The following is a 21,610-nucleotide window of genomic DNA, read 5'->3' as shown; positions in this document are numbered from 1 at the left end:
TTTATTAGAAATGTTACGTCTCATAAATAGATGTATTTGGGAATTTGGCTATAAATTTTTATGTTGGGCATCTTAAAATTAGCGTACCGATATTACATGTAGGCTGTATTACATGTGCACATTTCAAGTGTTTATGTGGACTGCGTGTGAAAAATAAAAAGCATTGCATGCGATTTGATTTGCGGATTGACACGCAAATTTAAATAGGGAAAGTTTATCATTTGCATGTATTTCAAAGGCTTGCAAATGTTAACATTCAAGTGATTTTAATCAATTTAACCACAAAAAGGCGCTAAAGTGAGCAGCTTTCTGTAACTACGTGCAGACGCACGTGCGGTTGAATGTGTCTGGTCCAGCTCCAATCAGACGTGATCATCAGTACACCATTTAAAGATCAGAACTCTTGATGTGTAGACTATAGAGTTGCGCTACTGTCTATCATACTGTAGTCCAATAAAATTGAACATGTGTGCTTTTGGACATTGATTTCGAAAGGAATTTCTTGTGGAAGAGTGTGCACTGTTGTCTTAAAACGAGACCCGTCTACTTTTATGGTAAGTTAATATCAATGTTTAGCAATAATTTATAGTAAGTTGTGGTATTAGCAAGCTCATTTTACTCTTAAACAGTCTTTGATGTGGTGGTATTTTATAAAACTTGCAGCTAACATCTCACTTTTATATCTTACTATGGACGTTTAAAAGAAAAAGTCCATATTAAATCTATTTGAGATGTAATTTGTCCCGTATTTTTGCACCTTACATGCAAAACCCATTCTGAAACAGAAACCAGTGAAATGTATGAGGAAAAGTATGTTAGAATATTTGAATAAACTTTAAGTAACAGAGTTGAGTTTAATCACAGTGCACGGTTTTCTTCTTTAGGAGGCCTATTTCTGTCAAATCATGTCATTTTGTCAAATATTGTATACAGAATTGTATATTTCGCATATTTGCATGTCAGACATTCACCAATGTTTCAGGCCAAGTCGCTTTGCTAAAGGCTTTTTTGTTTTGATAAGGGGTGGGTGGGTGTAAATGTCATGTGTGTGTTTAGACATTTGCGCTGTTCATGTGAAAAGATTAAATCATTAAAATCACATTTACAGCGCAAGTTTAACATTGGGTCAGAAAGGGACAAACCCAACATGTTGGGTTGTAACTTAACCTATACTGGATTGTTTCAACCCAGAATGCTGGTTTGTTTCATACACATTGTTGGATCAATTATTAACAATTTATGAGTTAATTTAACCCAATGGCTAGGTTTGTCCCCTTTTGACCCAATGCTGGGATAAAAATAACCTAGCATTGGATTTCTTTGATATTGTTTTTATTGGTATTGCTCTATTTATTAATTTTTTTATTCAAATCCTGGGGTCGCTCAATGTAGCGGCAAATGTGTTCTCATGAGCAGCGTGCTCCGGCGAATGGGGGCTCCTCCCCCAGTTGGTTCAGCTGATTTGGAGATGTTTCGGCAGAGCTCAGATCAATCTGTTCGCCTCTCCAGAGAGGAACCACTATTGCCTGTTTAAATTCAGTAACCGAGGGAACACTGTGTGGATGCACTGGTTCTTGTATAGCGGAAGAGCACTTAGTCTGCAGCACTTCGACCTCTGGCGCAGTAACATCATTACTCCTGACTACTCCCCCTCTCGCTCAAACTTCCGTCAATATTAATGTGCACGTTAAAGTGCTGCAAACTAAGTACTCTTTCGCAATACAATATAGTTCTCATTTTTTATCCGCTTAAAAAAACACCATGTTTTATTTTGTGCCACTACACTTACTCGTGTAACTATTCATGTAACAGTATTTAAATAGGGAAAACATGGAAATGTTTAGGGCTGCAACTAACGATTATTTTAATAATCAATTAATATGTCGATTATTTTTACAATTAATCGATGAATCGGATAAAAAAACAAAAAACAAGAAAAGCATTCATTTCCAACACCTTATTCAAAACAGAACAAAAATCTTTAGAAATTACACAATCATGTTGCTCATTGAACATACCTGAGCTGTTACAATAATAATAAAATAAAATAAAAATGGACAAACACAAAAAAAACACATGTATGATTTACATCTGCCGAATATATAGACTTTTTATGATGCATTTCCCATCAAGAAGCCTCACTTGATGGGATCAAAAAGATAGTAAATGAGTACACTCTTAGAAATAAAGGTACAAAAGTCGTCACTGGACAGTACTCTTTCAAAAAGGTACACCTTTGTACCCAAAAAGTGCATATTAGTACTTCAAAAGTACATATTGGCAGTTCAAAGATACATATTTGTACCTAAATGGTACATATTAGGACTTTTTATAAAGGGTACTGCCCCAGTGACAGCTTTGTAGCTTTATATTTGACTTCATGTGTTTTCTCTGATCAGATAGCTAACTCATTTGTTAAAACTGTTCTATTTACATTTGGCCACATACATGCGTCTTGTCACGGAACGGAAAATGCTTTCTCTACTCCCGCGCAAAATGCAAATACACCATTTATTACTTCGCTTTAAAAAAATGTAAGACGATGTTTATGCAACAAAAGGCGGCACTTACTGAATGTTGGGCCGGGCACGCGCGTCTACTTGCTTGGCAGTCGGCATGAGCTGGAGCGCGCAGGAAAGAGCAGCAGGAGAGTGATGGCACGATGATTTTACGTACAGGTCCATGACGGGGAAAAGCGTTCATACAACTCCCTCTCAAAGTTTTATTTCATTGTTTAATATCAGTGGAGTTTGTCATTGGAGTTTTTTATTCGTTCTAGAAACTTTTTTACCCGCTGTCGTCGCTCCATAAAGCATACGCGTGTCGTCTTTGTTTGTTTACCTCTTTGCCGGCTAACTTCCAGGTGACGCGCTTACGTTTGGGATGAGTAAAACACTGACATGTGGTTTTCCTCTACCTTTGCTGTTTTTTTCCCATCTTTTTCCCGCCGCCCTGTCTATGAGCCGCCGAACTCTGCAAGCAACAGTGCGCGAGAGAGACCGACGCTGCCTCCCAAACCGCATACTTCCATACTATATAGTAGGCGAAAAGCACTACTTCTCATACTCTTTGCCTACTTTATATTATAGAAATAGGCTGTTTGGGACGCAGCACGAGTGTGTTCACTCCGCTCCGCGCTTAACTGAAGTGTTTTTTTTTCCTTTTTTTAAATTAAACGTCTCTGCGTCACGCGACACAACGAATCGATAATGAAATTCGTTGCCAACACTTTTAGTAATCGATTTTTATCTATTTAATCGATTCGTTGTTGCAGCCCTAGAAATGTTTGGTGGCTTCTAAATTCTTCCCTGTTTGGATCCCAAGGAATGAATGGGGCTAGGCTAAATAATAACACATTCACAATGCGCTGTACAAAGATTAAGTGCATTCATTGAAAATAGATCGGTATGTATTCATTTGTTGAGGTAAGAACATAGTAAAATATTAAAAAACTGTGTTTTCCTTTAAAAAAATCTTTCCGCATGATAAAACATTTATTTAAACTTTGTGTACCCATGACCTTATACAAGTCTTATACAAAGCTTGTTCTTCTTATGCAAAAAATAAAACATTTTGAAAGTCAAATCATTCTATAATGAGATAAGAAATCCAGCACAGAGTTGATTTTATTACTGAGAAGAAGAGAATTGAGAAGAAGAGCAGAGGCATCGGGTAAGATACTTTGCTAATGTTATAATATTGTACAGTACAACTGAACTGTATAGAAAAGCACATTTTTTATGTAATTTGTAATAGAACAGTAATGAATATTCACAGTTAAAATGCTAAATGAGTCATTTTTGAAATCATTTTCTTAAATCAAAAATTAGAAAAGAAAAACAGAAAAAAAGAAAAATGTTGTTTCCCAGTAAAAGACAAACAATAGCTATAACCATATGCACAATATGTGCAAATAATTGCACTGTAAAAAAATTCCGTAGAAATTACAATGTTATTGCAGCTGAGTTGCCGGAAATTTACCGTAGATTTACGTTTATGTTATTTACTAGCAAGATTTTGTTCAAAGTTAAATAAATTTCAAACATCAACAAGTCTTTATCTTCACAGAATAAAACTATACAATAACAGCCTCATGCAAAGCATTCTGGGAACCAGAAATCATCATCAACCTTTTTCTGTTTTTTGCTTCAGATTTTGTTTCCCAGAATGTTTTGCTTGATGCTGTTTTTTTTAGTTTTACTCTGTAAAGACAAAGACTTGTAAATGTTTAATGTTCATTTAACTTTGAACAAACTCTTGCCAGTAAATAACATACATGTAAATCTACGGTAAATTACCGTCAACCCAGCTGCAATTTCTACGGAATTTTTTGTGGAATAGTATACAAATTCTTTCCTATATTATACTGTACATTCATCAAATACTTATGCTTCAGATCCACTTAATCCAGTTCTTTGTTTTTGGGTGTGGAGTGGAGCAAATGTTGTAGGATATGCAAGAAGTACTTGAGTAATTTTTCTGGAAAACTAGTACTTTTAGAGTAAATTTAAGGATGAGTACTTTTACTCGTACTCAAGTACATTTCTAGTGAAAAAACTGTACTTTTACTTAGCTACATTCGGCGGCGTTACTGCGCTACTGTCAAATAATTAATGAATATAGTTTTATAATGTGATGCATGTTAAAATGACATCTCAGCATACAGGAATTTAAGCTTCAACCTGAAACAACCCGTAACTTAGCTGTAAGTGTCACAGTAATGTCTATTTAAACACAATAATGGTCATTTCACACACTGTCCGAGTGTTTTTGTCATATGCAGTCTTGTGCAAGCGATTACAATTCTGTAAACCTTACAAACAACACACATTCACACCTGCACATTTCCATATCATTTCCCCACAAAACTAAACAAACTAAACAGCATAATGTAACGCCGTCTTGTATGTATACACAAATCCGAACACCTCACTAACATGTAGAAAGTACATTCAAATAAAAACGGGATTGTATTTTATTTAAATCCTTCCTAGGGAATGTTTACACTTATAAAAATAAAAGAATAAAGTATGTTTTAAAAACACATATTACAGATATTATAATAAATGTAGAGTTGATTTGGACAAACAGATAAGTTCCATATGAAATTATAAAAATGATCATTTTTATCAAGCTCCTGTTTATGATCAGTACTAAATTGCACTTTAATGGCAATGAAAATAACCTATTCATATAAAAAAATAACAAACAGAAACACCTGAAAATATCCCAGCATTTCCTAAAGCGTGTTGACCTACCCTATGACATTTGTTTATCAAATTTTGACCAAATCTCACCCAGTGTTTATTTTTTATTTTAGCTTTTCCATTTGGTTTTAACTTTGATCTTGAAGCTAATATAAACATGCTTTTACATACACTTTGAAAATGCAGTGTTATTCTCAACCCACCATTGGGTCAAAAAGGGACAAGGAACATGTTTATACTGACCCAATAATGGGTTAAAACAGCACCATATAGGTTAAATTACAACTTAATGGTTTGTGTTTGTCCATTTTTGACCCAATTCGAGGTTAAAACAAAATTTTTCAATGTATAAATTTACATAGAATTTATAGAATACATCGTAATAGTGGTGTAGTATAGATTTTTGTAGTGAGTATACTGTGATTTTCCCCTCACCCTTTATGCTCACTCGTCCTCATAAGCACCAATACACTCACAAATGCATACAGTATGCATCCACATGTAATTGAGAGCATTCTAAAAGACTGGTTATGTGTTTACATCATGTCAGTTTATTATAAGGAAGAAAAGACTTTAACAGCCAATGGCATTTACGCTTAGCCTGGCTCCACCCTCCTACGTGCTTAATTTTCATTTCGCTTCAGTACAACGTCTGGGACTGCTGTGTAGAGTTTCGTTTTCTACGGCAAAAATCTGCAGGTCCAATCAGCGAACAGAGGGGGGTGGCTAAGAACGATGACGTTGAGGTCGTGTGCCAGACTGAGTTACATACATCACAACCAAACGTTAGCGATTGGTTATGGCAGATTCTGAGTGACTCTGGGCAGATCCAATAGTTTTAAACTTCAACAGAGGACCCTCCTTAACGGAAGGTACGCTTTGCAATGGAGCGTGGCCAGAATCTGTACAAATGAAATGAATGTACGAGAGTCTGGTTGGACCACGCTAATTTACGCTGGGTAGACTGGATTGATTTTTAGACTCTAACTAGGATCTAACTCGGGGCACAAATTTACTCAGACATATTTAAACTTTTTACAATCTTCACACAAAAGTGTTCCACTCTTTCAACAGATATTTATCTGACAACTATTGATAGATAACATTAATTTAGTGGGGTAAATATTTTAATTAATAAGATGAACATGAATCAACTCTCGTTTGCATAGTTGTTTTATATAAAAACTTATTTTCTTGCATATAAAAGAAAAAATATTTTAGGCTTTTCTTTTAATAATTATTACAAACCATCTTATAATAGACACCAAAAGCAAAGTAGAGAAAGATTATCATTAATTTGCTGGTCTGATATGATAATGAATTACCTCGCAAGTTTGAGATCACATTAAAGGACAAGTTCGGTATTTTACACTTAAAGCCCTGTTTTCAGGGATTGTTTTTGATGAAATAGAACCGTTTTGACTGAAATTTGGACATATGATGCTGGCCCGAGAACCTCTACAATGGCTGCATAGGTGCACTGGAACAATCCTTCCTAAAATGTATTAAACTTTCGTTTACAAAGACGTGAAACTCACCGAGTAGTCAGGGGTGTTCACTGATATGCTCACACAAAAATCGCTGCAAAAGATGCATTCCAACAGGTTTTATCATAGTTTCTGTCCAACTCCATTGACTTGAATTAGATGTGCTGTGAGGTACGGTATACCTCCGCGCCGGGAATGTTGTTTGTATTCTTGCAATTGGCAAAGGCGAATTATCGCCACCAACTGGGCTGGAGTGTCTATTATTCAAGTTCTCAACGGAAGAATATACGGTGTGAGGCGTTTGGAAAAATAGGTCCACAAGTTTACAACGAATGGTAAAACACCTGTTGGAAAGAATCTTTTGCAGCGATTTTTGTGTGAGCATATCAGTGAACACCCCTGACCACTCGAGGAGTTTCACGTCTTTGTAAACGAAAGTTTAATGCATTTTAGGAAGGGTTCCTGTGCACCTATACAGCCATTGTAGAGGTGGGAGATGATAGAACAAACACCCGAAAATTCTCGGGATAGCATCATATGTCCAAATTTCAGTCAAAACTGTTCTATTTCATCTTAAACAATCTGAAAACAGGGCTTTAAGTGTAAAATACTGAACTTGTCCTTTAAAATGTTGTACGTAGATATAAAAATGAACACTTTTCAAGCGCGAAGTTATACACTGAAGCACAAGCAAACATGCTGAAAGAGGAACTATAGGCAGCTAAAGTTAATTGGTTATTTAAAAAAACATTATGACATCAACATGGGCTTATTTTAGTGCATTTGGATCCTCACCTTCAGATGAAACTATAGACTAGACCAGGGGTCTCCAACCTTTTTATGAGCAAGGGCTACCACAATGGATAAAACAATCTGGAGGGCTACTTTTTGATATAACTTTTTTGTTATACTTGTTTATTTGATTTTATTTGACTTGTTTATATGTTTTAGTATTGTTAAAAATTTTAACATACGTAAACCAAGCCAAGCTAATATCACATTGGTGACCCCTGGACTAGACAGATGATTTAAATGTTGTTTAGTCACATGTGTGTCGTTAACTCTCCGGATTTTATGTTCCAGCACTGCTCCACTCATTCACTTCTCCACATGGACTGTTTGTTTACAGTGTCGTGCACTACACACTGTGCACTCAGCATGGACTTGACGCTACGTAGTCGCAGACCGATTGGTGATGTCAAAGTACCGCGAGAGTGATTCAATGCAGAATTTTTGGTATGATTTCTTGAATCACTCTTGCGGTACTTTGATGTCATTCGCTTGTGGGTTTTTGTAGCGCCACATAAATACACCAGTATCCTCCCAGTCACTTTCGCGCTGCATTAATTAAATAGTATCTTTGTTAATTTGATTTCATACCCCGATCGGATTGCGCAGTGCCGCATGTAATATATCAAATATGTCAATTTATAAATTAAAGTTCTGAACTTCTGTCACAAAACGATGTTGTTACGTGTCCTCATGCTTTTTTAAGTGGGTATGCATATCACGTATGGAAAATACTACCACTGTACGGGGCGTCGCTAGACCCCTTTTACTGGGGCACGTGCCCCAGTGTAAATCTTTTGTGACCCTGTGTAAATCTCAAGTTTACATTTTAGCAGTTAACTATTATATTCCTTTACAAAGACAATCGCGGCAAAGGGGATCTATATGCAATGTAGTTACCCAATTCACGTTTGAAAAAGCGACGCAGCAGTCGCACTGACGCGCGCACGACCCAATTCATGTCCGCGTCTGTGCACCCATTCATGTCCGTGCGCGACTGTTTTGCCGTGCGCAGCCGCATACAAAGTACATGCGATTGAGTTGGTTTATGAAAACATGACGAGACTAAAGTAAGTTTATAAATAATAATGAAAATCTTATTAGAGAAGAAGAAAAAATTTTGTCTTTCCCAGTACTTGTTGCAATGTTGGAATAGTGGGTTAAGCAGAGGAAATTGTATCTTGCACACCGCAGGCTTTCAAGAAAAAGTAAAAAAAAAAAATGGGGGGCCCATGCCCCAGTAGAGCTTTATGTCTAGCAACGCCCCTGCCACTGTATAGTATTTCCAAATCTACTTTCTCGCTTTGATATGGATTTTCTCTTTATCTACAAAAATCTCTTAAATTCTTTATCTTTTGTAATCAACGTAGCCTATTGTGTTTTCTTTAACAAAACATTTTAGTCATTACAAAAGCATAAGTAAATTAAAAAAAATAAACGAATACGTTTTGGTGTAAATTGTTGCCACATGGATTGACATTACTTTATGGTAATGAGCTATAGATGGGTTGCAAGTTTACAAACATTACAGGGTGCGCGCACATCCAGGAGGCAGAAAGCCCGCTTGTTGAGCTGATCCGCTACTGCAACAACCTTAATTATTGAAGTGTTCTTTATTGTTTGTATATAAATAAAACTTGATTTCAGTTGGATCTGTTTTTCTGTCTTTATTTTTGCAGTATTACTGTGATACATGTATGAATTATAATGTTAGCCTAGTATCGTAATAGTCGCATCTACTGGTATGTTAACATCAGGCATCCAACACTGACTCTGTTGGTACTATTTTCCACGCAACAACTCCTTGGCATTTTGACTTACAGACACCGCTACTAGCATACAACCCAATGCAGTTCCCTTTCAAGGGATACTTGACGCTGTGTCATGTAATGACATTATGGGGAACGCTATGCAGCGTGACGCATGTGAATATTCTTTCCAACTAGTGCTGCGTCCGAAACAGCCTACTACTTACTATATAGTACGCAAAAAGCAGTAGGCGAGGCGAGTAGTATGTCCGAATACATAGTATTCGAAAAACAGTATGCGAAAAGTAACCGGATGACCTACTACTTCCGGTTAGATTTTGCAGCGTGCATACGATGGACGCTTTACTATCCCATGATGCCCCGGGAGAGGAGTTATCCAACAAAGAAGACGAGGCATGCGGTTGTTTTCACACTGAAATGACATGACGTGATGACGACGTATGTCACGTGATGTTGCAACATGGCGGATGTAGTACGTCCGAATCTCATTCATACTACCAGGATTCATACTATACAGTACCTACTGTTTTAACGCCAGTGCTTTAAGTGGCCCAGAAGAGGTGCCGGTACTATTTTTTTTTTTTTTTGCTGACTCCTATATTGAAGGGGTTTTATATTCAGCAGTCAACAGAAGACCTTGTAAAAAATAATAAATCCTTTTATAAGTTTGTGGATTTGCTTGAGCTAGAAATAGCTACTGAACATAAATAAAATGTGCAAAAGGATTTTGAAAAAATACCATTAGAAATAGCTATTGTAGAAAGAGCTTTTGAACATAAATAAAATGTGCAAAAGGTAGATATGTGAGTAAAATTTTCAGCATGGTTAAATGCTAAAAATAGTTGTTCAGATAGAAAGAGCTTGAAAAAAACTTTAAAATGACATGAAGACCATGTCTATGGGTTCAAGAATAACAAAATAATGGCCATTTGAAACTCGAAAGTCATTTATTTTGTCCCATTGTCAATTTACTTGTAGTTTAGCAATTAAACTAAATGTATATTACAATTTCAAGAATGTTTTCTGCACATCGCCCTTAGGAAATCCGAAGAGGGGAACCAAACTGACAGCCGCGACAGCGGAGATTATCACGTACCTACAAACAGGTATTGGATAAAGTTTGCGTCTGACCTGCAGCTATCATTCTGGCTTGGTGGGATGTCAGCCAGCATGTCCTCTGATTCTGACCTTGTTCTTTTACTACTCAGAGTCTAAAACAAGGAGGACATATTAAGTGTTCATTGTATTTTCATTTTAACCGAGCAGCTATGGTTGCGCGTTTCACACACAAACACACACCTCTCCAGAGCACGTTGACACTGACTGACCGACGCATGCGCTTTTAACTTGTAAACACAAGGGTGTATGGGTAATGTAGTCTCTGCTCTCGGTGGGATGAATTAGGAAGCGTACATTAAGGGCGCTCTGAAAAGCCGCAGCGCAGCCAAAGGATTAAATTAAACCTCTGATTTTTAAACAGATGTGCAAATGAGCGTTCCGGTACGCTTAAAGCACGTTCTGGGCGCACGGAGAGGTGGTGGTACGCTCAAGAGCTATTTTTGGAAGTGGCGGTACTGAGTACCGGGGCGTTCCGGCCCACTTAAAGCACTGTTTAACACTAAGCAGGGACGTGCACAGGAATTTTTAGGGGCAGTTGCTCTGTCCTAAAAAAGGGCACCCCCCTGAAAAAAAACTTACGGCCTATATGAAGGACTGAGAATAACAGGGTCTTTATTAAAATCAGCAAACATGTTTGCCTAATGCCTACAAAAAAAATAGTAGCCTAGGCTGCTTGTCTGCAAGCTATGATAGCTAGCTGCTATCTGTCTGATTATTTAGGCTAACGTGGCAAACTCAGCCTGGATTTATGAAAATTTTAACAGAGGTGAAAAGAGTAGCCAAAAACTTTACTTAAGTAAAAGTACAAGTGAGTAAAGAAATAATTACTCAAGTAGAAGTAAAAAGTATGCAATGAAAATAATACTCAAGTAGCGAGTTACTAGTTACTCATGAAAAAATAAATCTAGATATACACACATGCACGCGCACACACACCCACAATACAGTGCCCTCCACAAGTATCAGAACAGTAAAGACAACCTTTTTCTTTTTGCTGTGGAGACCTGATATTGGTAAGATAAATATCAGTGTGTCAGAAGTTTAGAATGTCACATTTTATTAATCTTTGAGTTTCAACACATACATGCTTTAAAAACAAAGAACAACAGCATTAAAGGCGGAGTCCACGATGTTTGAAAAACGCGTTGGAAAAGGAGACGGGCCGACTACCAAAACACACTTATAGCCAATCAAATCAAATCAAATGCCGGTTTGCGTATGTGTGGGGCGGGTCTATCAACAGAAGGTCCAGATTCTATTGGGGTAGGGGCGTGTTTGTTTAGGTGATTTCAAATATCAACATTGGCTTTCAAACATCATGGACTCCGCCTTTAAATGCTAATTTATGTGTGTTGTACCCAAATGCACATACGTGAATCAAACTGATCCTACACATTTTATGCTTTTCATGTGTAAACAATCAGGACACAGCTCAGTGCCCATTAAAAAAAATAATGTGACAGATTCTGTACTTTTGTATTGTAAGGACCCACCCACTGGTCCAACGACGGATTCCAATGCCGTGGGAGAAAGGATTTCGTGTTCTGAATCTCTTCCTTTAAGAATTAAAACATTCATTCAAATTTAGTCTTTTGCTCTTATTTGACTTGTTTTCCAATCTGACTCCAAATTGTATAATAAAACTTAATACATTATTAATATTGTTTTAGATTATTGATTATAAATTCCCATAGTCTTAGTTATTCGTTCATTAGGGACCCGATATCGCACAGGATATACGTCGGCCATTGCGTATATCTCACGGACACAAAATTGCCAGTTCTGAATTTAGTCAGAGGTTGCCGGGTAAACTAATATTTTTATGTCTGGCCGCCCCATGCTTGCTCCGATCATAAAAATAGTTACTTAGTCACGATCATGCAACTTGCTAAACCAGGTGATAAACATAAATCTGAGAGTCCTGGTAAATGTGCTACCTGCTCCATTTAACATCAAAACACTAGTGTGATTATCCTGACATACTTATTTTGCGGTAATATCAGACTCCTTCTAATCTACTGGAAATAACAATTTCTGAAAGAATTAAAATAAATCAATACAATTTCTGAAGAATTTAGAATGAATCAATAATAACAATTTATTTTGCCAAGCAGGTTACACTTAAATCAATCATTTAGTTTCCAAATTCATCACACAAAAATGTCAACATTCACATCTAAAATAAAAGTAGCAAAGTAAAATAAAATCACAAAGTCAAATCATACCTGGCAAGTAAAAACGACACACAGCAGTGCGGGAAGTCTGAATACAGAAGCTTCCTTGAGTCCTTTTCCAATGTTCCTTATATACACCAGTAAAAATGGAAGTTATTGTCAATATGGTATTTTCATTTAGTTTCTCGTGTAGTTTCTCGTGTAGTTTCTCGTGTAGTTTCTCGTGGCCCTAAAGGTCACCAAATGGGATCGTCAGCCATCTGTACTTAAGATTACCTAGAAAAGACACGCCTCTTAGAGGAACAAAAAATATGTTTTAAAGTTAAATCTCCAATATACTCTTATCTTAGACTTAAAGAAATTAGACCTCTTTTTACCCATCGCACCATGACCTTTAAAAAGATATCAAACATGCTATAACAATATTTCCATCATCACAACATATGATATACTCAATCTTACATGTGTTTAGTATATTTTCAGCCACAAGACCTTTAAGAAAGAGGGGAGAGGGGGAGATTTACAGTTCAGTTCCTGGGTATCAGTGACCCCTGTGGAGAGAGACAACACCATCTCTCGGGAACAGACATAGAATGTGGTTTTATTGTTTTATTGTCCAGCTCCAAAAACACACTCTTGTCCATCTGCCCTACATAACTCCACCCCTGGACACGCAGGGACAATTTTAAAATGATCCCTAAGGGGACATCCTTGGATGTTGTGAAGTCCTTATGCATTATTTGTTACTGTAAAAGTCTTTGAAACGCAGGCACCTGTAAAGGTCCAAGTGTTAACACATTGTTGATGGATTCCTTCAACGATCGAATCATATACCTGAAATAACAACACTGGAGTATTGTAAACATGAGAATAAAACCACTGCCAATCACGCATCCACGGAACACCCAGTCCCACCAGGTGTATACATACTGTGCAGACCGTGTAGATGAACTTGACAGTAGCTTTGCCGTTCCTTTGGCCAGGTTTGTTTCCACCTGAGCCTGATTGAGATGATACTCAGTCTGTAGAATAGTCCGTTGGACTAACTCCATTGTTTCAGTCAAAGTGTGTGTGCTGTGTTCGTAGAAGGTGTCCTCCCACCAGGGAGAAACATCTATGTCAAGTGGAATCCTCCCCAGGATATTTATCTGACCCATTGAAAAGTCCTCAGTTACCTCAAGACAAAAGGTATGGTTTGACGGACAGGTCAGACCTCCATAGGTGAAAGAATTCATCTCACTGATGACACACCACTGTGATTGCGAAACCTGTACAGCATATGCATGACCATGTAATGACTGAACATTAATAAGCTTAGTATCATTAGGAGAGAATGGTTGTAAAGTGTTACAAGTACAAATGACATAACTTGAAGTTTCATGACAACAGGTGCGAGTGGTAAATAAGGTCTCATTTCTTTTCAAAGTCATATAACCCGTTAAATGATCCCATTTAATGATCTGATTTTTTACTACCATGCCTATAGAACGTATAGTTGTGGAATTTTGAAAAATTTGATCTGGGTGTATTAAAGGAAAACTGACAAAAAACCCAATACATCCGGCACATTCATTTCCATTATACAACATCAAAGTTGATAACAATTCTGAATATTTAATGTCCTTCATTTTTTCAGATGCAAACCACCTATGTAAATCCAAAATCTCAATAAGATCATTTAAAGCATGTCTAGGTGTTTTAAGAAGACGCAAGTCTAGAATCTCTTGTCTAGCAACAGTAAATAAATCTTGAGCATATGATCTGCAGGCTAAGTCACGTTCGATGGTACGGGTCTGATTGAATAATGTGTGGCTGATCAATAGAAGCGCCTGCGCTTCAGATCTAACCGCTTTGATAATGTTTTCATTACTATTGCTGAGGTGCTGAAAACCAGTGGCCACCTGGTTTGCCAACCATGTTGAAAATTGTGATTGTCCAGTTATTTTGTAAGTGTTGGCAATTGAATTAACTGAGCCGAAGAGACCTGCTAAATTTCCAAGTAGATCTCGTTTAGAGCGTACAGGTGGAATTCGGACAGCTAATCTGCCTTTATAATCAGAGATTAAATCATCGATTCGTGACTGTAGCCATGCATATGTTTTATCACCAGTACTACAATGATTCACATAAGCAGATAAAATATTTGAAATATTATATGTTACATGAGTCATGACTAGATTAACATCATGCAACAAAGTCTTATTGATATTTCCCTTAATAAAACCACCAGGAGGGATTGGATATAATTTTGGACATTGTTTGGGTTTACTATACCCACAAGTGGTTAGATTAAAACAATGCTTTAAAGTCCATGTACAATTTTGTGGGCTAGTATAACTATTTACATCAGACTCACATTTGCCCACACAATAGGTTCCTTCTTTTCGGCTAGTCCAAATAAAAGTTTTTGGGTCAGTATCATCCGATACATATGAAGTAAGGTTGAACTTGTAATCTGCAAAACTCATATGTGTGCTGTTGAGTGTTTCAGTATGTGTACATCTGTATACTGCAGGTTCTAAATCCTTTATAGAATAACAAATTTTTGGATCTGTACCATTGTTAGATTTTTCATACAGGGTGCGCATACTCCCAATTGTTGCTCCTGGTTCAATTTTAAGTTGATACCAGGCTGTTATATTGTGTGAATATAGACTTGCGGGGGTGTCACCTGAAATGTTCACTATGGGAGGATAGTTGGAACCTACTTTACAGCAAATTTTTGTTGCGCAATTTGGTTCCGGCATTATACCGGGAGGCCATGTAACTATTTCTCTAGGCGAGATTGTTATGTATGATGTGGATGGCCCCTTTGCATATTTCCATACCCATCTCCCACATTTCAGGGTGTGTGTGAGTATTACCCTTTGGCCCAAGCTGATACATGTAGGTCCCGACACCTTCCTTGCGTCCGGTTTCCATGGAATTGCGGTAACCATCCTGAAACAGAGACAATGAGATATAGTCAATCATTTGGACATGACACATTTAATTATTCGTCAATCCTTTGAACAATTTGCATTGGGACATGTGATACCATCTTAATTTTCCTCTGATGGACACGGCCACAGCGCTATTACAAGTCGCTTTAATTTCATAAGGCCCGTGCCACTTAGGAGAAAATGCATTTTGTTTTACAAAGACTCGTATCATCACCATGTCTCCTTCTGCAAACTTTGTTTCAAATGTTGGATTGAACTGTGCATCATTATTCAGGTCTGACTGTTGTTGTCTCAGCACCGCCTGTGCTTGCAATACTTTCAGTCTTTCCTGCAGTTGTTTTAGCACAGTCTGCTGTGTTGCAACCATAAAATGGCCCAGATCTGCTGGAGAAATTTCTGAATCAATAGGCAACTTCATCACTCTTACAGTCATAAGTTCATATGGGCTAATACATGTAGCTTTAGATGTTGTTGCTCGCAAAATAGTTAAAACTGTGGGCAGAGAATCAATCCATTTGTTTTGGTGTTGAACTATCTGTTTAGTGATAGCTTCTTTGATTGAGCGATTGGCGCGCTCGACCATACCAGAACTTTGTGGCCTGTATGGAATGTGAAACTTCTGTTTGATATTCAACATTTTGTTCATGTCTTTCATTATTTGACCAGTGAAATGTGTACCCTGATCAGATTCAATTTGAATTGGTGCTCCCCAGAGTGGGATGATTTGGTTCGCTAACAACCGTGCCACTGTAGTTGCAGTGTTATTTCTTGTAGGTATAGCGTCTACCCATTTTGAAAATTTATCAATGATAACCAGGCAATAACGGTATCCTCCCTTGGCAGTTGGCAGCGGACCAATGAAATCCAACTGCAACGACTCCCAGGGACCTTTTGGTGGTTCTGGCCTACGCAAGTTGGTACGGCCTGGCTTGCCCTGGTTTACTGTAGCACACACAATACATGTACTACACCATCTGTCAATGTCAGCTGTCATCCCTTGCCACCAAAATTGCCTTCTTATCAACTGCAATGTTTTTTCAGAAGATACATGTGAATAATCATGATACAATTTGATTATTGGTTTTTGTAAAGCTTCAGGAACCACATATTTGCCATCTCTCAACACCATGCCTTCATTGACCGTGATCAGCTGATCTTGCTTTAGAGGTGACATTAGTTCTCCCTCAGAAACCCACAAGCTTTGCTGATATTGTTTAAGGTCAATTGGTGTAGTTTGAATTGCACTTATTTCTACATATGGTTTTTCATCCCAAATGTCACCCTTGATAGCTGCTAATTTAGCCAGCTGATCTACAATGTTGTTATTTTGTTCATGCACGTTCGGGTTTTTGTTTATGTGCGCACGTACTTTAACGACCGAAAGGGGAGATTCACGTGTCGTTACAGCGTTCCATATTGCACTTATCGTATTGAAATGTTTAACAGGGGTTCCTGCAGACGTGAGAAATTTTCGCATTTGCCACTGTGTCATAAAGTCATGGACGACGCCGAAGGCATATCGGCTATCGGTTTGAATACACACAGGCTCAGAATGCGCTTTAATGGCTTCAAGCAATGCGACGAGCTCGGCCTCTTGAGCAGACATGTTTGATGGTAATTTTAGTAACACCTGTCGTTGCGCATTTGACTCGGGGAAACTAGGTGTCCATATCGCACATCCAGTATAGAAATGATCATTTTGTTTAAACCTGGATCCATCAATGTATACTTGTGTTTGACCTGGGATCTCATGATCATAAACAGGACTGGGTACCTCTTTCTCAGGCAAACATGTGTGCGGATGGCCATCTATGTCCCTGAGTATGTGTGGCAAAATGCGTGTGTTGTCTGTTGTGATGTCACGTGATTGAATATCAGCTAACCATCTGGCTAATCTTTGAGATGACACCCCTTTTATTCTGCCTTGCAACAACATTTGTACTGGCGTATGCACTGTATGTATTATTATGGATTGAAAACCAACGATGGGTTCAGTTGTGTTTATCATCCAGTGAACAGCCAGTACATGTTGTGTGCATGGATCAAACCCCTGTTCAACCGGAGATTTTTTCCTGCTGTAATATGCAATTGGACGCAATTTTCCCCCATGTTCTTGTGCTACCACTCCACTTAAGGTGTCTTCGTACGCATCGACTTGAAGGTGAAACGGTTTTTCCGGGTTGGGTAAGCCTAGAGCGGGTGCAGAACACAGACGCTGTTTTAAATTGGTGAATGCCTGTTCATGCTCCTCTGTCCATTCAAGGACATCCGACGGTTTGGTTTTACCTTTCAAGAGAGAATACAATGGTGCGGCAGTTTTGGCGAAATCTGGTATGAAATCTCTGAGATAGTTTGCAGTTCCTGACACTTTTTGGAGCGCATTTAAAGTGTGTGGACGAGGCAGTTCAGCGATGCATTTCCTTCTATCTTCCGTCAATGCCCGGTGACTTTGCATAAGCGTGTACCCTAAATAGTGTACTTCTTTTTGAGCAATTTGTGCTTTATCCTTGTTTAATTTAAAGCCTGCTTCGCCTAGCATTTGCAGAACTTTATCTACCACATTTAAGTGATTTTCAAGTGACCCTTCTGTAGCGATGAGAATGTCATCAACATAGTGCACTACTTGGCCATTCCCTAGTAAGGGTTCAAGCACGTCTGCGACTGCTCTATGAAATATGGCAGGGCTGTTATGCATTCCTTGCGGCATCCTAAGCCAGGAATATTGTATTTGGTTTACTGTAAAGGCCAATTTCCATTGGTCTTCTCGCTTGACTTTGATAGACCAAAACCCATTTTTGATATGAAGTACAGTAAACCATGTGGCATTAGTGGAAATTTGTGTCAATATAGTGGATGGGTTTGCCACTATTGCTGTAGCTTTGGGTATTACTCGATTAAGGCGTTGATAATCAATGCATAACCGCCATTTACCATTAGGTTTAGGCACTGGTAAACACGGAGAGTTAGTAGTTGAACTGCATCGTCGAACTATTTGCCTCATTTCAAGTTGTTTTACTATCTCATGAACAGCTGCTTCTGCTTCTGGCTTTATGCGATATTGTTTTTGCGGTGGAGGTGGTTCACCTTCAATGCCAATTTCAAAATCAATTAAGCCACAATCATGTTCATGAGTAGCCCACACGTCTTTGTGTTTGTCAATCAACAACTGAACAGGATCTGTATTAGAGATGGACATTATTTTTGCCTTGTTTACTGGCAAACATTGTTTTGTTGCTTTGTTCGTTTGCAACTCAATCTGTTTTTCAAAGCAATGAATTACAAATCCATGTTTTTTCATAATGTCCATCCCCATCACAGTCCCTTCACTATTGTTTGGCAAATACCAAAACGATTCTTTCAAAACTGCCACGCCTAGGTCGATTAACACTGGCTGTGTTTTGGTTGCTGTCATCAGGGTGTCGCCTATGCCTTTAATTTGAATGGTTTCAGTAGTCAATGGAAAAGGAATATTTGTGCAGGAGCATGCTGCGCCGGTATCAATAAGGATATTAGCTAGCTGGCCTCCTATGCTAGCTCTTATTTTAATCCGGTTTCCGCTTGTGATAATGCTACCTACAGCTGCGGAGGCCACGCACCCCTATTGTTCATCCATATATTTTTCTAGCAAATTTTGTATCTCTGCCCGCAAGCCCTTTTTTAGATCATTCGCGGTTGAAGTTTTCTTTTCATCTTGCCTGCCGTTATTTGTCAGAGATTTTTGTTCATCGATTAATTGTTTCAATTGTTCAAGCGTCCGCTTATCAGATTGAGACAGTGTTGTCTGATTATCATTAGCTAATTTTAGTCTAAAACAGTTTTGCACAGTGTGGTTGTTCTTTTTACAAAAATGACAACGAGGTTGAGACTTATACTCGGATTTCATATTACCATTGCCTTCTGCTGTCCATTGTGTCGTTGCAACAGGATGAGGTTTGTTTTGTTTTAGCCTGCTTTCTATTTTAGATGCCCAATCTACCAGTGCTCTATAAGTATTTTCAGGTGGTTCTGCCCCGTGCATTAATGCTCGTGCAATGTGAGTGCCTGCATTATTCTTTATGATCTGTAGTAAGACTTCCTGATCCCTTTCTGCATTTTCCACTCCTGAGTGCTCTTTAAAAGCCACCCATAAACGTTCTGCATAAACTTCAAATGGCTCTCTAGCTAAGTGCTTTAGTTCCAATATTTTGTTCCATTCTGCATGCGTTGGTCCTCTTAAGTCCATCAACGCTACTTTCAATCTTTCATATACATCTGTTTCTCTTTCACCCTCCCCTTTAATTACAATGTCTCCAGATCTGAGGTTTTCGGGCATCTTTGATTTAAGTTCATTTGGGATGGTGAGGAGTGCTATCTGCCACACATCCCTCAGCTCTAAATTGTACACTGACGCCTGTAGCAGTAAATTATCCCAATAAGGTTGAAATGGCCCTCTTCTTGGCATTACCCCTACAACCTCTTTATGTCTTGAGCATTCCTCACAAGTTAATGGGCGACTAATTGTAGTTACCTCATCCTCTGCATTGGACAATGTTTTCAGCACGGCAACATTTACTGATTTCTTAACAATCGTGCCTGTTTTATTTCTCGTTCGTATTGGACTGCGGCCTCGTTGTTCGTTAGCTCGGTTTGATACCGGTTCCGGAGAGCGTTCTCGTCTTATCGGAGCTGGCTCTTGAGCCGCTACGTTATTCTGCATATTTTCTATAAGCGCGTTATCCTCATCGTCGCTATCATCTTCTGTAGTACCAACAGAACTAATCACGGCTTTTTTAACAGCCGCAACATGAAAACCCGCACCGTCGCAGCAATCTTCGAGCGCTTTGGTGTATTCTTTGTCCAATTTTAGTTTATTTTCAAGTTTTTTAATCTGTGCTTCTAACGCACCGCCCTGTCTTACCCAGGTTTGTTTTTCAAACAAAGACGCATCGATTTGAGTACGAAGCTTCTTCAATTCATCCGACCGGGCTTTCTCTAATTCTCGGATACCCGCAATCATTTGATGCGTTTCGGTTATTGTTGCGAGATCGTTCCGACGAAGTAGATAAACAATTGCCACGGGAATTTTTCTGAATTTACGCTTATTCTCTAATTTACGTCCTTTTGTGGAATACCATGACAAAATCTGCTCATTTGTCCATGTTATTTCCATTCCTTCAGAGTGTAAACTCATGAGAAGAGGTTTAATTCGTATCGCAAGTGAATCCATTATTTCCTTATCTACACTGCTACTATCATCACCCTGAAAAGCCATGTTGTTGTTGTTCTAAAACTTATGCCCCACCGGATTTCTACGGTCTCCGGTCTATCAATGGGAATAACCGTCCCGTTCTACAAATGTGTCTATATGGTGCACTTATGCTTTCCCTCAACACTTCTAAAAGGCAAAGAAAAATCAACTTACCAACACAGCTGAAGACAGAGAAGTAGCTCAAACCTCATACTCAGCGATGAATGGAATACTTTGTTTTGGATGAGATGTCGCGCTGGTATGACTTCACTCACTCGCGCCGGGACACTCGTTCTGGTGTACACGTCACGCGTTCTGGTGTACACGTCACTTTTTCCAGCGTATGACGTATCACGTCGGGATCACCAAGCTGTAAGGACCCACCCACTGGTCCAACGACGGATTCCAATGCCGTGGGAGAAAGGATTTCGTGTTCTGAATCTCTTCCTTTAAGAATTAAAACATTCATTCAAATTTAGTCTTTTGCTCTTATTTGACTCTGTGAAGTTTTCCAATCTGACTCCAAATTGTATAATAAAACTTAATACATTATTAATATTGTTTTAGATTATTGATTATAAATTCCCATAGTCTTAGTTATTCGTTCATTAGGGACCCGATATCGCACAGGATATACGTCGGCCGTTGCGTATATCTCACGGACACAAAATTGCCAGTTCTGAATTTAGTCAGAGGTTGCCGGGTAAACTAATATTTTTATGTCTGGCCGCCCCATGCTTGCTCCGATCATAAAAATAGTTACTTAGTCACGATCATGCAACTTGCTAAACCAGGTGATAAACATAAATCTGAGAGTCCTGGTAAATGTGCTACCTGCTCCATTTAACATCAAAACACTAGTGTGATTATCCTGACATACTTATTTTGTGGTAATA

General features: G+C 38.4%; 2 protein-coding genes across 2 annotated transcripts in view; one reads left to right on the top strand and one right to left on the bottom strand.

Annotated features, from left to right (window-relative positions):
- Positions 1-3,637: 3,637 nt before the first annotated feature.
- LOC141367366 (uncharacterized) overlaps positions 3,638-21,610 on the top strand; it is a 41,313-nt gene continuing 23,340 nt past the window's right edge. Inside the window, exon 1 of the mRNA XM_073872702.1 lies at positions 3,638-3,672. The gene's annotated coding sequence lies outside the window, so the exon portion shown is untranslated. The remainder of the gene's footprint in view (positions 3,673-21,610) is intronic.
- Positions 12,784-21,448, bottom strand: LOC141367290 (uncharacterized). The gene is made up of 2 exons (XM_073872396.1): positions 20,889-21,448; positions 12,784-15,485 (listed from the first exon to the last, which is right to left on the bottom strand). Exons 1-2 carry the CDS (start codon positions 20,924-20,926, stop codon positions 13,289-13,291), a joined length of 2,235 nt encoding a protein of 744 aa, XP_073728497.1. The 5' UTR covers positions 20,927-21,448; the 3' UTR covers positions 12,784-13,288.

Source organism: Misgurnus anguillicaudatus, chromosome 10, assembly GCF_027580225.2.
Source record: "Misgurnus anguillicaudatus chromosome 10, ASM2758022v2, whole genome shotgun sequence".
Lineage (NCBI taxonomy): Eukaryota > Metazoa > Chordata > Actinopteri > Cypriniformes > Cobitidae > Misgurnus > Misgurnus anguillicaudatus.
Note: the sequence above shows the minus strand (reverse complement) of the source record. Positions and strands in the feature narration are given on the sequence as shown.

What these genes read in the sequence shown, in the direction of transcription:
- LOC141367290 (XM_073872396.1), bottom strand. Translation starts at nt 20,926, where the DNA reads ATGAGGTTTGAGCTACTTCTCTGTCTTCAGCTGTGTTG. An exon ending in CTCTGTCTTCAGCTGTGTTG is followed by an intron (nt 15,486 to 20,888) that starts GTAAGTTGATTT and finishes TCTCTGTTTCAG; the next exon opens with GATGGTTACCGCAATTCCAT.